Source organism: Loxodonta africana, chromosome 9, assembly GCF_030014295.1.
Source record: "Loxodonta africana isolate mLoxAfr1 chromosome 9, mLoxAfr1.hap2, whole genome shotgun sequence".
Classification (NCBI taxonomy): domain Eukaryota; kingdom Metazoa; phylum Chordata; class Mammalia; order Proboscidea; family Elephantidae; genus Loxodonta; species Loxodonta africana.
The window spans coordinates 32,842,165-32,855,512 of record NC_087350.1 but is presented as its reverse complement, the minus strand read 5'-3'; the positions used below and the strand labels follow the sequence as shown (position 1 = coordinate 32,855,512).

Here is a 13,348-nt window from a genome sequence, read left to right as displayed (position 1 = left end):
TAGGAGCTGATCCCTCACTTGCGCAGGGGGAGGAGGCAGTACCCTGAGGTCTTTGTTTACCTCTCTTGATGTGGAACTACCACTTTACGGTAGCTGGTGCAAGGCCACGTAGGGCCCCAGTATTGTTCTCTGCTGCACTGCATCCAAGATAGAGCGTCTGTTCCACTGGCGGGGGGGCTGGACGTAAGAAGGGAGCCCCTGCTTCACACCAATACTCACCTGGAACTTAGCCTCAATAACAGGTAGTTTGGGGAAGGTATAGAAACACTGACATCCTGCCCCTTCCAGGAAGGAAGACCTTCGTCTGGGAGCTGGATGGACAGGGAGCCCTGTGTTCTTGGCTGTACTGGTCTGGAGTTGTTTCTGCCTTGCATGGCTGAGAGTAGAAGGGAGTAAGCAGTCTTTGTTTAGATACCACAGACTTTTGCTTTCTTATTGAATTTTTATAGATTTTTGTCCTTTTTTTTTGGTTCTCATTTTCTTGAATACATGTTTCCTCATTTGCTGTATGTTCATTTGCTGTATGCCCTTAGGACCATTTCCAGAAGCTACATGGTTGGTTTTTAGATAAATCTTAGTAGTTTCACTGGGGAGCAGGTCCTCTAACCTCCTCACACTGGCATGCCAGAAGCCAGTTACCAAATATACTCTTAATCAGGCTTTTGTTTTGATGTCTTTGTGATGAGGTTAACAAGATACGAATTTTGGGCCATTACATAACACATAGAAGTAACTTAGATCTGTGAATGTTTGAAAGAGAAGCATTAATGATATAAAGAACAGATGCCCTAATCAATTTACACAAAATTATCTTCAGTGCCTTCCTCTTTTTCGGTTATATTACTGGCTATATAGGTTTCAGTAAGGCATTTACCAAATAGTTGGAAGTGGACTAAATCATTATATTTAAAGAAACAAATATCCCCCCGAGAGTGTTAATGGGATGGATCAGAGGTCATTTGAAATAACATCTGTAGTGACATGAAGATGGAAACGCTGGTGGTGTAGTGATTAAGTGCTATGGCTGCTAACCAGAGGGTCAGCAGTTCAAATCCGCCAGGCGCTCCTCGGAAATTCTATGGGGCAGTTCTGCTCTGTCCTATAGGGTCACTATGAGTTGGCTAGTGTTGTTAGTGTCCCTCCCTTGTGAGACAGTAACTTTCCTATCATGAGAAATCTTAATTGTGAATATTATAAGGAGTTTTCTGCAATGTATGGGACATTGGTTTAAATGTCTCATGTAGCTAGGTCCCTTCAGGTCTTAATATTTTATGTTCTCTTACAGGTTGAACTTTTTCATAAAGATATAGAAGCTTTCCAAGAAGAATATAAAACAACTTCATTAGTAGACACATCACAAGTCAGTCTCTATGAATACTTTCATATATCTCCCATCAAGGTAAGGTAAAAATAAGTCATTTTTATTGTCATTCCTAGTCTACGTAATAGCAAATTGATTCATTCTGTTTGGAGGGATGTTGTTGTTGTTACATGCCATCGAGTCAATTCCTACTCATAGCGACCCTGTGTACAACAGAATGAAACACTGCCCAGTCCTGTGCCATCCTCACAGTCATTGCTACATTTGAGCCCATTGTTGCAGTCACTGTGTCAGTCCATCTTGTTAGGGATCTTCCTCTTTTCGCTGACCCTCTACCAAACATGCTGTCTTTCTCCAGGGACTGATCCCTGAACATTTAAATATGTTCTTTAATTGATATCATTAAACTGTGTACCTGAAAAAATGTTTAATTGGCAAATGGTGGTATATATATATTTACAAAAATAAAGGAAGTAATTTCTTTCTATAACGTTACCATTACAAACACTGATAAATAACAAATGAACGGTTCTTTCATTTTTTTTCTTTATAATAAATGTTCACCATGTGAAAATAATAATGGAGCCACATACAGCATGTGTTTATATATTTATATTTTGACCTAATAGTATTTTACCTTAGTTTTCTTTTTAGCTGTTTGGTGACAGTTTTCAAAATTATTTGTATGGTGCTTATTGTTGTTACTGTAAGTGTATTTTTACCGAAATACAAAAAATGTTTTTTATCTAACTTCACTATATTAACTTAATTTCAGTAGTTGAAACATAAAATTTTTTAGGTATTTGAGTTATTTTCAACAACTTCAACTTCTAGGTTATTAATGTTATTAAAAAGCTTATAAAAATTTATACTCTTCTAAGCTTACCAAAAAAAGTGGTATTGAACCAAATATGTAATCTTAGATTGTTGAATTTCATAATTTCAATAAGCTATATGGGATTTTAAATTCCTTTAACTTTCCACTTACCATTTTTTGCATAATCCAGATAAATTTGAAATCTTACTTGTGGTTTAGTGAATTTAAAATGAAGTTGATTTTGAAATATTAAAATTGTTACTATGAGGACAATACTTTTAAGTATTTGTCTCTTTATCTCTGTAGTTACATTTAAGTGTTTCTCTGAGTTCCGGTAGAGAAGAAGCTAAAGATTCAAAACAAGACGGAGGACTGATTCCAGTTCATTCTTTAAATCTTTTGCTGAAGAGTATTGGTGCCACTCTTACAGATATCCAGGACGTAGTTTTTAAGTATGTTCTATACTCAAATCTATATATTGATGAAAAGCATACTTGATGTTTACCTAAAAATTTTGTAATTGAAAATATGTGTAAACTGCATTGTTGCCCTTAAGTGGAATACAATCTAAATAACACTGAGCATATTTTCTGTTAATCCTTAACTACTAGATAATAGAATACTTGTTAATTTTCTTAAAGAAGAGGCACATGGACCAGCAGTTTGTGCATAAATAAGGGCGTAGGGAAGGATTTTAAAGAAAATGTCTGTGACACCCAAAGATGTAATGCCTGAAACATGTGGCTTAGGAGCCAATAGGATGGAGACTGTTCAAGCATGTGTAACTAGAAGAACAGAATGAATACAATAACAAGGGAAGTGGAGGGATCTGTTTAATGTTACAGTCAAAAATTTGTATTTTAATGTGGGTCATAAAGGAAGCTGTTAGAGTGTCTGACCAAAAAGACTCAGGGTCTAAGTGGAAATTTATGAAGAGAGTAACCTTTTCAGGTAGTATCTAGAACTGTTACGAACAGTAGTAAGAATGAATCATGAGATAACACTAAATGCAGATAAAGTTAGTTAACAGTCAAATTAAGTTTGAAGGCACCGAGAATAGGATAAGATTTCTTTAATTTTGTAGTCCTTGTACTCCGTGGCAGAGACTTGTCCAATTAGTGGATCAGGTATATGCAATGAATGGGTTATAAGTACACCAGTCTTTATTCCTCAGTAGCCAAGGCAATCAGGCAGGACCTGGAGTATTTACACAATGGTCGATGTTGAATACCCTCTTCCATTTAGCTCAGTGTGTAAAGTATTTTCTGTATGGACTACGATAGGACGAAGTTGGCAACTGCTGTTCTAATGATCCATGAATGAGAATCAGTTATGCGCAAATTTGTATGTGTCTGTGGTTTTTCTGAGTAGAAGATCTGTAACTTCTATCAGATTCTCAAGAGGGTTTTTTGACTAAAACATTTGGAGATATATGTAAAAGAGTAGATTTTCTTATTGACATAGGAAAATGTATTAGAAGAAAAAGATTTTGAGAAAAAAATTCTAAAGAAAATAAAACCATTAGCATATTCTCTTTGCTCCTGCCCCCCCATTTATATGTTTTTATATTCATACATCTTATATTTTTTCAGGCTTGCATTTTTTGAACTCAACTATCAGTTCCATACAACACCTGAACTACAGTCTGAAGTAGTAAGACATTATTCAAAACAGGTTTGTCTGAGTTTGTCTTACAAAAGGACCGAGTATTATAGACTAGTGAAACCTTATGTGTTTGTACATGTATATTATAGATTTGGCAAGGAAATAAATATGTATTTTCAAAATTTTAAAACATATTTTTTCCTCAGAATTGTAGAAAGAAATTGAGCCTAATCAGTATTTCAATTTTTGGGCCTTACATATTTTAGCAATTTCCAGAAATCTTGTATTGATCAGTGTGCTAGACATAAATATATATCTTTAAATAAAATATTAACTGAGTAATTGACCACACTTAAAGTTTTTTTAAAGTTTTAAAAATGGGTTCAATGGAAACTATTCATTGATAACTGATGCACACAAGGTATTTTTAATGTAATTGAGCCAGCCAGCTAGCTGTATTATTTTAGTGGATTTTATTTCCACTTCTAGAAAGTCTCCTGTATTTTATGATACAGCGTATGGAGCATCTGAGGCAGCTGTGGTATACTGGACAGATCCTTGAGCATAACTCAAGAGATCTGGGTTTGGATCCCAGTTTTGCCATTTACTCACTCTGTAACCCTGGGTGTCATTTGATATATGTATTTCTCCAGTCTATAAAATGGCGGTAACAATAGCAGTCACACCTAATTGTAAACGTGAAAGCATTTTAAATAGTCTAAAATTATTTAAGTACCATGTCATTTTATCTCTAATAAATACTGTATAACACCAAATAGCTTTTTTTTTAATTCAGAATCTTCAAGAATAAGGGGGAAAGATTTAGGTGTTAAATTGATGATAAGGTGTTAGCCTGAAGAAACTGGACATGTCTGTGGCAAGACCTTCGGGATAAGAAAAAACATTAGATCTGATTTTCTGAATTCATTAATGTTCGTGTTTTATTTTTTTAGGCCATTAAGCAAATGTATGTACTCATTCTTGGACTTGAAGTTTTGGGAAATCCCTTTGGCTTAATTAGAGAATTTTCCGAAGGTGTAGAAGCATTTTTTTATGAACCTTATCAGGTAAAACAGTTATCCTTATGTTGTGTGATATATCACACTAATACTTTTGAATTGATGATGCATTCCTATTATTAACTTGAGTGTAAATAGATTTAGAGAAATGCAAAAAAGATGATTATTTTGCAGCAAAGGTAAGAGGTTTTGGATTTTTTTTTTTTAATTTATACCTTTTCCCTCAAAATTTAAACATAAGATTTTGCTAAGATGTACAGAAGTGTAAGTGTTGTGTTGGACTGTAAAAGATACCTTCAGATCATAGAAGGAAGATCACTATCTACAGGCAGCCTTGCTTTGCACAGTAGTGTGGAACCATAAAAATAATTGTGCAAGTTGAAATGGTGCGAAGCAATCTTAGTAACTGATATAATATTAGTAAAATTATGATTATTTTGTGACCCTTAAAAATTTCTGCCAAAACATTAAAAACTCTCTGACTGTCAGTTATAAATGTAAAGGGTAATAAAAATATAGTAAAACTAATATAAAATTTATTTTAGTATACTAATATAATTATTAGTATAATACGATAATAAAAATATAGTAAAACTAACATAAAAATTCCGGAAAAACCCATTGCTGTTGAGTTGATTCTGACTCATAGCAACCCTGTAGGACAGAGTAGAACTGCCCTGTGAGAATTCCAAGGAGCAATTGGTGGATTTGAGCTGCCAACTTTTTGGTTAGCAGCCAAGCTCTTAACTACTGTACCACCAGGGCTCCAGTATTTATTATACTGTTATTTAAAACTTCAGAGACATTGAGAATTAGAGTTTTATTTCTTTTTAAAACTTTTCAAGAGTAGTTTGAACTATGCTTGCCTTCGTATCATATGACTTACCGTACGGAGCAAGCATCTTTTCTACTTGTTGGTGAATTGTCATATTCCTTTCTATGTTTGGACCAGCTTCCAGCATTTTATTCTGTGTACTTTCAATTTCATGAAATATCTCCGAGAATTCCTTTAATTGAAGTTTTTTGCCAGCATCACTTCCCCTCTTCACCCTTTTCATCACGACCACTTTCCTCATTTATGCTGATAAGTTCACCTTTAAAAGTAAATATAACCTTATGTTCTTTTCTGACCCTTCAGGGAGCCATCCAGGGCCCTGAAGAGTTTGTGGAGGGAATGGCACTAGGACTTAAGGCACTAGTTGGTGGAGCTGTTGGTAAGAAACAGAATGACGACCAAGTATTAACTGTGTCCGAAAGTGACTATACACTGTTACTACAGATACTGTAATTTCTGCTAGGTGGGTTAGCTGGTGCTGCCTCCAGAATCACCAGTGCCATGGCTAAAGGAGTAGCAGCTATGACTATGGATGAAGACTACCAGCAGAAGAGGAGAGAAGCCATGAATAAGCAACCAGCTGGTCTTAGAGAAGGCATCACTCGTGGAGGAAAAGGCTTGGTTTCTGTAAGAAGTTTTACAGGACTGTGAACATTTTATATGATATCTTTTAATCCCTCATTCTGCACATAGAGAAAGCAGACATGTAACTGCCACTCCTTAAAGTATTCTTTGGACGTTAGAGGAGCAGTTGGTGGTGACATTTATAAAATATATCAGTAGCCTCTAAAAGCGTTCTGTTTAAATAAAATGCTGAGGAAATACTTTGATTCCTATGGTGACTCCAGAAAGTGAAACTCTGTTTTTGTGTGTGCGTAAGCTAGACTTGGTTCGAGGGGTCATGTGAGAGCATTACAAATTTTCAGTTGTGCTTGTGCTTTCCCTCTAGGGTTTTGTAAGTGGCATAACAGGAATTGTGACAAAGCCAATCAAAGGCAAGTATAGTAGTTCTTTTGGGCGATATATATTACCACTTCCTTCACAGGTTGTTTTTCTTTTCATTCTTGTTTCATTTGTTTAAAACTTTTTTTCTTTTTTTCTTTCTAGGAGCTCAAAAAGAAGGAGCAGCTGGTTTCTTTAAAGGTGTTGGGAAAGGTTTAGTTGGAGCGGTGGCAAGGCCAACTGGAGGCATCATAGACATGGCTAGCAGTACATTTCAGGGAATAAAAAGGTATATTCGATTTGATGTAAGATATGAGTAAAATGCTTGAGCTACAAGAAATGAAATAAATCTGCCATTTTGCTTAGAGCACTTTGTTAGGACCACGATAATATGACGGGTTGCACATGACCTTCCTAATTCGTTTTGATTTTTTTAATTTGCTGCTGTTATATGATTTCAACTTTATAGCCTCTTCTTTTAATCATCATCCATTCCCAGCAGCTTGGCAGGAAATGTTTGGTAAGTTAGTCAAGCTTTTGTTATTTTGATCAAAATAATTACTTAATGTAATATTATATGTCAGTTATGAAATTAGTGCCTTTAATATTCTCTCCTTTTTTTTTAAAGAAGTAATGGCATTTTATATTCCTCAGTTAAAACTCAGATTGTCTTAACCTTCCTTTTTATTAACTTTCTTTGTTATAAAACTTTTATATCCATTCCAATTATTTTTAATTTTTGTGTAGGTAATTCTATAACATGTTTTCTTCCTCCAGGTTAAATTTACTTTAAAACTGAAATTGTTGTCTCTGCCTTAGATATTTGCAGCACATGTGATAAATGATTAAATTCATGTTAATGAGAAGTAACTTAGAGAGCTGGGGGTGCGGATGGCTCCTTTATGTGTTCCTTCTGTATTTTCTCTTGTTTTCTGCTCTGACAGGATAAGTATTGTCACCGTATGCGCTGCTCCTCCTAAGACGGTGCTTGATACTGCTTACTGTAATTGGGTGATTCCAATTTTATTAAGTTAAGATGGAGGGAAAGTGATCTTCCTTCTCTATCTGTGCCTTTAGTCTCATAAATACATCCCGAGTCGTAGTCATCAGTCGTAATCATCAAAGAAGCTCAAAAGTCATTGAAACATGGAATTCAGAACAGAAGGACATCTGAGCAAACTTCAGCTTAGAGCTGCTAAAATTACCTTCCATTTATATAAAATGTAGTTAATTAAATTTTGAACGTATAATAAAGACACGGAAAGATTTATAGTAAAATTTTATTAAAGGTAAAATAATTAGACTGTATATCTAAAAATTTTTTTAAGAATCTAAATTCTATGTGGAGAGAAAAAAAAAGAGCTACAAAATTTAGACTTCACCTTTTCTAACATTATCTGGCGGTTGACCAGTTTTGTTATTTATACTTAAAGCCACTAACTAGAAAAACAATGTTATGTGTGTTTTGATGCTGTGATTCTACTTCTAGATGTTTATCTTAAGGCAGTAATTAGACAAGTATACAACAAAATTACAGTGAAGTTATTAACAGCTGAAAGTACCCATTTTTATTAAAAGATGGCCGGTTAATTTATGGTACAGCCATTCTGTGGAAAACTGTGCATTATTATAAATGGTATATAGCTTCATTTTCCTTTTTTTAATTTCAAGTTAATCTCAGACTTAGAAAAAAGGTACAAGACTATTACAAAGAATCTCGTAGATCCTTTCCCCAGATTTCCCAAATGTTAACATATACCACGTTTGTGCATGACTGTGTGTGTGTACACACATAAGCACATATGCACACATCATCATCATTATTTTCAAACTGCTTGAGAGAAAGTTGCAGACATCTTATCCCTTCACCCCTAAATATTTCAGCGTATATGTCTTTAAAACAAATGTATTCTCTTACCATACCAGCGTAAAATAATGGAAATCATAAATTGACATTAATACTGTACTATTGTTCTGAGGGAAACCCTGGTGGTGGGTGGTGTAGTGGTTAAGTGCTGTAGCTGCTAACCAAAACGTTAGCAGTTCTAATCCACCATGCGCTCCTTGGAAGCTCTGTGGGGCAGTTCTATTCTGTCCTAAAGTGTCTCTATGAGTTGGAATGGACTCGACAGCAGCAGGTTTTTTGGGTTTATTGTTCTGAGAGGTGACGAGATGGCTGTGTAAGCAGTTGAACGCTCCCATCCTCCCACAACAAAAACAGAAGAAAAAAATATAATAACGTGGTAGAACTAAAAGACTCAGAACTCTGGAAACCAATCAGAGCATCTAAGCGAAAGCTGAACCCATGTCTTGAAACTGCAAATCCAGGAGGCTTAACAAAACTCCAGGTAGAATAAACCCAAAGAGATCCATACCAAGACACATTTTAATCAAATTCTTGAAAACCGAAGATAAAGTGAGAATCCTGAAAGTAGCAAGAGAGAATTGGAGTATCACATATAAGGGATCCTCAATAAGGTTAAATGCTGATTGCTCCTGAGGAACTTCGGGGGCCTGAAATGACGTATATACAGTGTAGAAAAAAAGAAATATTAACCAAGAATTCTTTATCTGACAAGTGTCCTTTGAAAACGAGGGTGAAATTAAGACATTCCCAGATAAACAAAAGCTGAGGGAATTATTATGACCAGACCTGCCTTGTAAGAAGTTCTAAAGGGAGTTGTTGAGATGGAAAGGAAAAGACACTAGACAGCTACTTGAAGCTGTATATAGGGGGGAAAAAGAGATCTTCAGTAAAGGTAATATCATGGACAAATAACAGGGCCCTTTTTATGGTATTTTCAGTCGATAACTAGTTGTTACTTTCTGTAGCTTTATAAGGGCAAATGCATAAGAAATAAGTATAAATTTATGTTACTGGGGATATGAGCTATAAAGATGTAAATGATGGTAACAACAGGGTGGGGAGGAGTGATACAGGAATTGGGTTTTGTATGTTACTGAAGTTAAGTTGGTATCAAGTTTAAGTAGGTTATTATAAATTTAAGATGTTAAATGTAATCTTGGTAGCTGCAAAGAAAATATCTACAAAATATATCAAAAAAAAGACAAACCAATGACCATCAAGTTGACCATGACTCATGGGGATCCCATGTGTGTCAGAGTAGAACTGTTCTCTGTAGGGTTTTCAGTGGCTGATTTTTTAGAAGTGGATCACCAGGCCTTTCTTTCAAGGCACCTCGGGGTAGAAAAGGAAATCAAAAGGTGAAGAAGGAGGAAATCAAAAGAGTTCAATATAAAAAATCAACTAAACACAAATAATGATAAATTGGAGAAAATGAGAGAGAAAAAAGTGTAAGACGCCCAAAAAACAATTAGCAAAATGAACAGAAATTCTTTCTTATTGGTGATTACCTTCAATGTAAGTAGATCAAAGGCTCCAAGCAAAAGGCAGAGAGTGGCAGGATGGATAAAAAAGCATGGTCCATTCATATACTGTCTATAAGAGACACATCTTAGCTCAAAGACACAAGTGGGCTAAAGTGAAAGGATGGAGAAGAATAATCCATGCAAATAATAACCAAAAGCAAGCTGGTGTTGATATCAGACAAAATAGATTTTAAGTCAGTTTGTTATGAGACAAAGAAGAACATTATGTAATGATAAAAAGGTCAATTCGTCAAGAAAGATACACAATTATAAATATATACACATCGAACATCAGAGCCCCGAAATAGATGAATCAAAAACTGACAGAACTGAAGGGAGTAATAGTGCTACAATAATAGTTGAAGACTTCAATACATCACTCTCAATATTGGACAGAACATCTGGAAAGAAGATGAGGAAGGAATTAGAGGACTTGAGCAACACTGTAAACCAACTAGACCTAACAGACATATATAGAACATCTACCCAAAAACAAAATAATATACAGTTTTCTCCAGTGCGATGAGTCATTCTCCAGGTAGACCATATGGTAGGTCATAAAACAGTTCTTCCAAACATTTATAGAAGAAGTGACACCAGTCATTCTTAAATTCATCCAAAAAATAGAAGAGGCAGGAACACTTCCTAATTCATTATATGAGGCTAGCATTACCCTGATACCAAGGTAGAATAAAGATAGCACAAATAAAGAAAACTGCAGACTAATATCCCATAGGAATATAGACGTAAAAATCCTAAATAAGATACTAGCAAGCGAATTCAATAGCATATTAAAAGATTATTCACCACATCAAGTTGGATTTATCCCAGGAATGCATCATTGGAAAATCAACCAATGCAACACACCACATTAATTGAACACCGAAAAAAACACAAGATCATCTCAGTCAACACAGAGAAGGTATTTTACAGAATCCAGCACCCTTTCATGGTCAAAGTACTCACCAAGCTAGGAATAGGAGAGAAATTCCTTGATATGATAAAGGGCATGTTTTGAAAAATCCATAGCTGCCATCGCACTCAGTGACGAAAGACTGAGAGCTTTCTCCATAAGATTAGGAAGTAAGACAAGACTGCTTGCTCTCACCACTGGTATTCAATATTGTATTGGATGACCTAGCCAGAGCAATTAAGCAAGAAAAACAAATAAAAGGGACCCAAATTGGAAAGGAAGAAGTAAAGCTATCCCTTTTCACAGATAGCATGTCCTGTATACACACAAAACTCCAAAGAATACACGAGAAAGTTAGCAGAGTGTGAATAGATGGATCAGCAGAGTGGCAGGATACAAACAGGACCAACACACAAAAATCATTTGGTTTTCTATACAAGAGCAATAAGCTATCTGAAAATGAAATTAAGGAAACAATTCCATTTACAATAGCATCTAAAAGAATAAAATTCCTGGGAGTAAATTTAACCAGGGAGGTTAAAGACTTGTACACTGAAAACTATGAAAGAAATTAAAGAAGACCTAAATAAATGGAGGAACATTCTGTGCTCATGGATTGAAAGACTTTATATTGTTCAGAAGTCAGTACTGCTGAAAGTGATCTGTAGATTCAACACGATCCCTATCAAATTTCCAACAGGCTTCTTTGCAGAAATGGAAAAGCCAATCCTCACATTTATATGGAACTGCAAGGGGCTTCAAATAGCCAAACCAGCCTTAGAAAAGAACAAACTAGGAGGACTCACAATTTCTGATTTAAAAACATACTCTAAAGCTACAGTAATCAAAACAACCTGGTATTGGTATAATGACAGACATACAGACTAATGGAACAGAATTGAGAGTCCAGAAATATGCCTATACATTATGGTGGATTGACTTTAACTAGAGTCCTAAGAATAATCTCTTCAATAAAGAGTTCTGGAACTTGATTTCCACATGCAAAAAGAATGAAGTTGGATCCATACTTCATACCATCTGTGAAAATTAACTCAGAATGGATCAACTAAAACCATAAAACACCTAGAACAAAACATGAGGTTAATGCTTTGGGACCTACTTTTTGCCAATGTATTCTAAGATACAATACCAAAAGCATATGCAACAAAAGACAAAATATGTGTATATATTGGACTTCATCAAAATTAAAAACTTTTGTGCATCAGAAGAATTTATCAACAAAGTGAACATGCAGTCTACAGATTGGGAGAATTTTTGAGGGACCATGTACCTGGTAAGATTTAATATCCAGACTGTATAAAGAACTCCTACAATAAAAAGACAAACAACCGAGTCAAAAAATGGACGTAGGATTTGAATAGACATTTCACTGAAGAAGATATACAAATGGTCAGTAAGCACATAAAAAGGTGCTTAGTTTCATTAGTCATTAGAGAAATGCAAATCAGAATCACAATGAGATACCTCTTCACCCCCATGAAGAATGGCTGTTATCAGGAAAACAGAAAACAACAAATGTTGATGAGGATGCGGAGAAATTGGAACCCTCATGTATTGCTGGTGTGATTGCAAAAGGGAGCACATGGTGGGAAAACAGTTTCAAGCTTCCTGAAAAAGTTAAACATGGAATTATGATATTACTCTGCAATTCCACTCCTAGGTATATACGTACCCAAAAGACTTGAAAGCAGGGATGCAAGCAGATACTTGTACACCAGTGTTTATTGCATCAAAAAGGTGGAAACAACCAATTGTATGGCTATACCATATTTTGTTCATGCATTCATCTGTTAATGGGCAGATGAATGCATGAACAAAATATGGTGTAGCCATACAATGGAAACGTGCTATGACATGGATGAACTTTGCAGACATTCTGAGTTAGACACAAAAGGTCAAATATTGCATGATCCCACTTATATGAAATATCTAGAGTAGTCAAATGCATGGGGACCAAAGTTTATTAAGTGATTACCAGGGGCTGGTGGAAGGGGTGGGGATGTAGGAGAAGGGGAGTTACTGTTTAGGAGGCACTTAGTTTCTGTTACTGGTGATTTTAGAATTTGGTGATGGCTGCACAGCACGGTGATAACTATCACTGAACTGTACACGTGGAAGTAGTTTAAATGGCAAGAGTTTTGTTCTAAGTATTTTACCTCAATAAAACTAAAGAAGTGTTGTAATATTCTCGTTTTATCAAAAAGGAGATCCTTTTTAGTAGTTGCTTTTTATGCTGCATTTATGAGTTTTTAATCATTTTATCATCAAGTTATTACTATTCTTTTTTTTCCCCTCTAGAGCTACAGAGACTTCCGATGAAGTGGAGAGTCTGCGACCCCCTCGGTTCTTTAATGAAGATGGAGTCATCAGACCTTACAGGTTGCGAGATGGTACTGGAAATCAGATGTTACAGGTGAAGAAAGATCTTATAAATTAAGGTTAATCAAGTTAGATTTTTTTTTTAAGTAGTTGCATAGTGCTTTAG

General features: G+C 35.3%; 1 protein-coding gene across 5 annotated transcripts in view; it reads left to right on the top strand.

Annotated features, from left to right (window-relative positions):
* VPS13A (vacuolar protein sorting 13 homolog A) overlaps positions 1 to 13,348 on the top strand; it is a 265,017-nt gene that overhangs the window by 222,217 nt on the left and 29,452 nt on the right. For all 5 annotated transcript variants that reach the window (XR_010322961.1, XR_010322960.1, XM_064291207.1 and 2 more), the window contains 9 exons: positions 1,286 to 1,399; positions 2,445 to 2,590; positions 3,731 to 3,812; positions 4,697 to 4,810; positions 5,901 to 5,976; positions 6,061 to 6,224; positions 6,547 to 6,592; positions 6,705 to 6,828; positions 13,162 to 13,276. Coding sequence is in view for 3 of the 5 variants with exons in the window: in XM_064291207.1 (XP_064147277.1) it covers positions 1,286 to 1,399; positions 2,445 to 2,590; positions 3,731 to 3,812; positions 4,697 to 4,810; positions 5,901 to 5,976; positions 6,061 to 6,224; positions 6,547 to 6,592; positions 6,705 to 6,828; positions 13,162 to 13,276 (981 nt within the window). In the remaining 2 variants the exon portion in view is untranslated. The remainder of the gene's footprint in view (positions 1 to 1,285; positions 1,400 to 2,444; positions 2,591 to 3,730; positions 3,813 to 4,696; positions 4,811 to 5,900; positions 5,977 to 6,060; positions 6,225 to 6,546; positions 6,593 to 6,704; positions 6,829 to 13,161; positions 13,277 to 13,348) is intronic.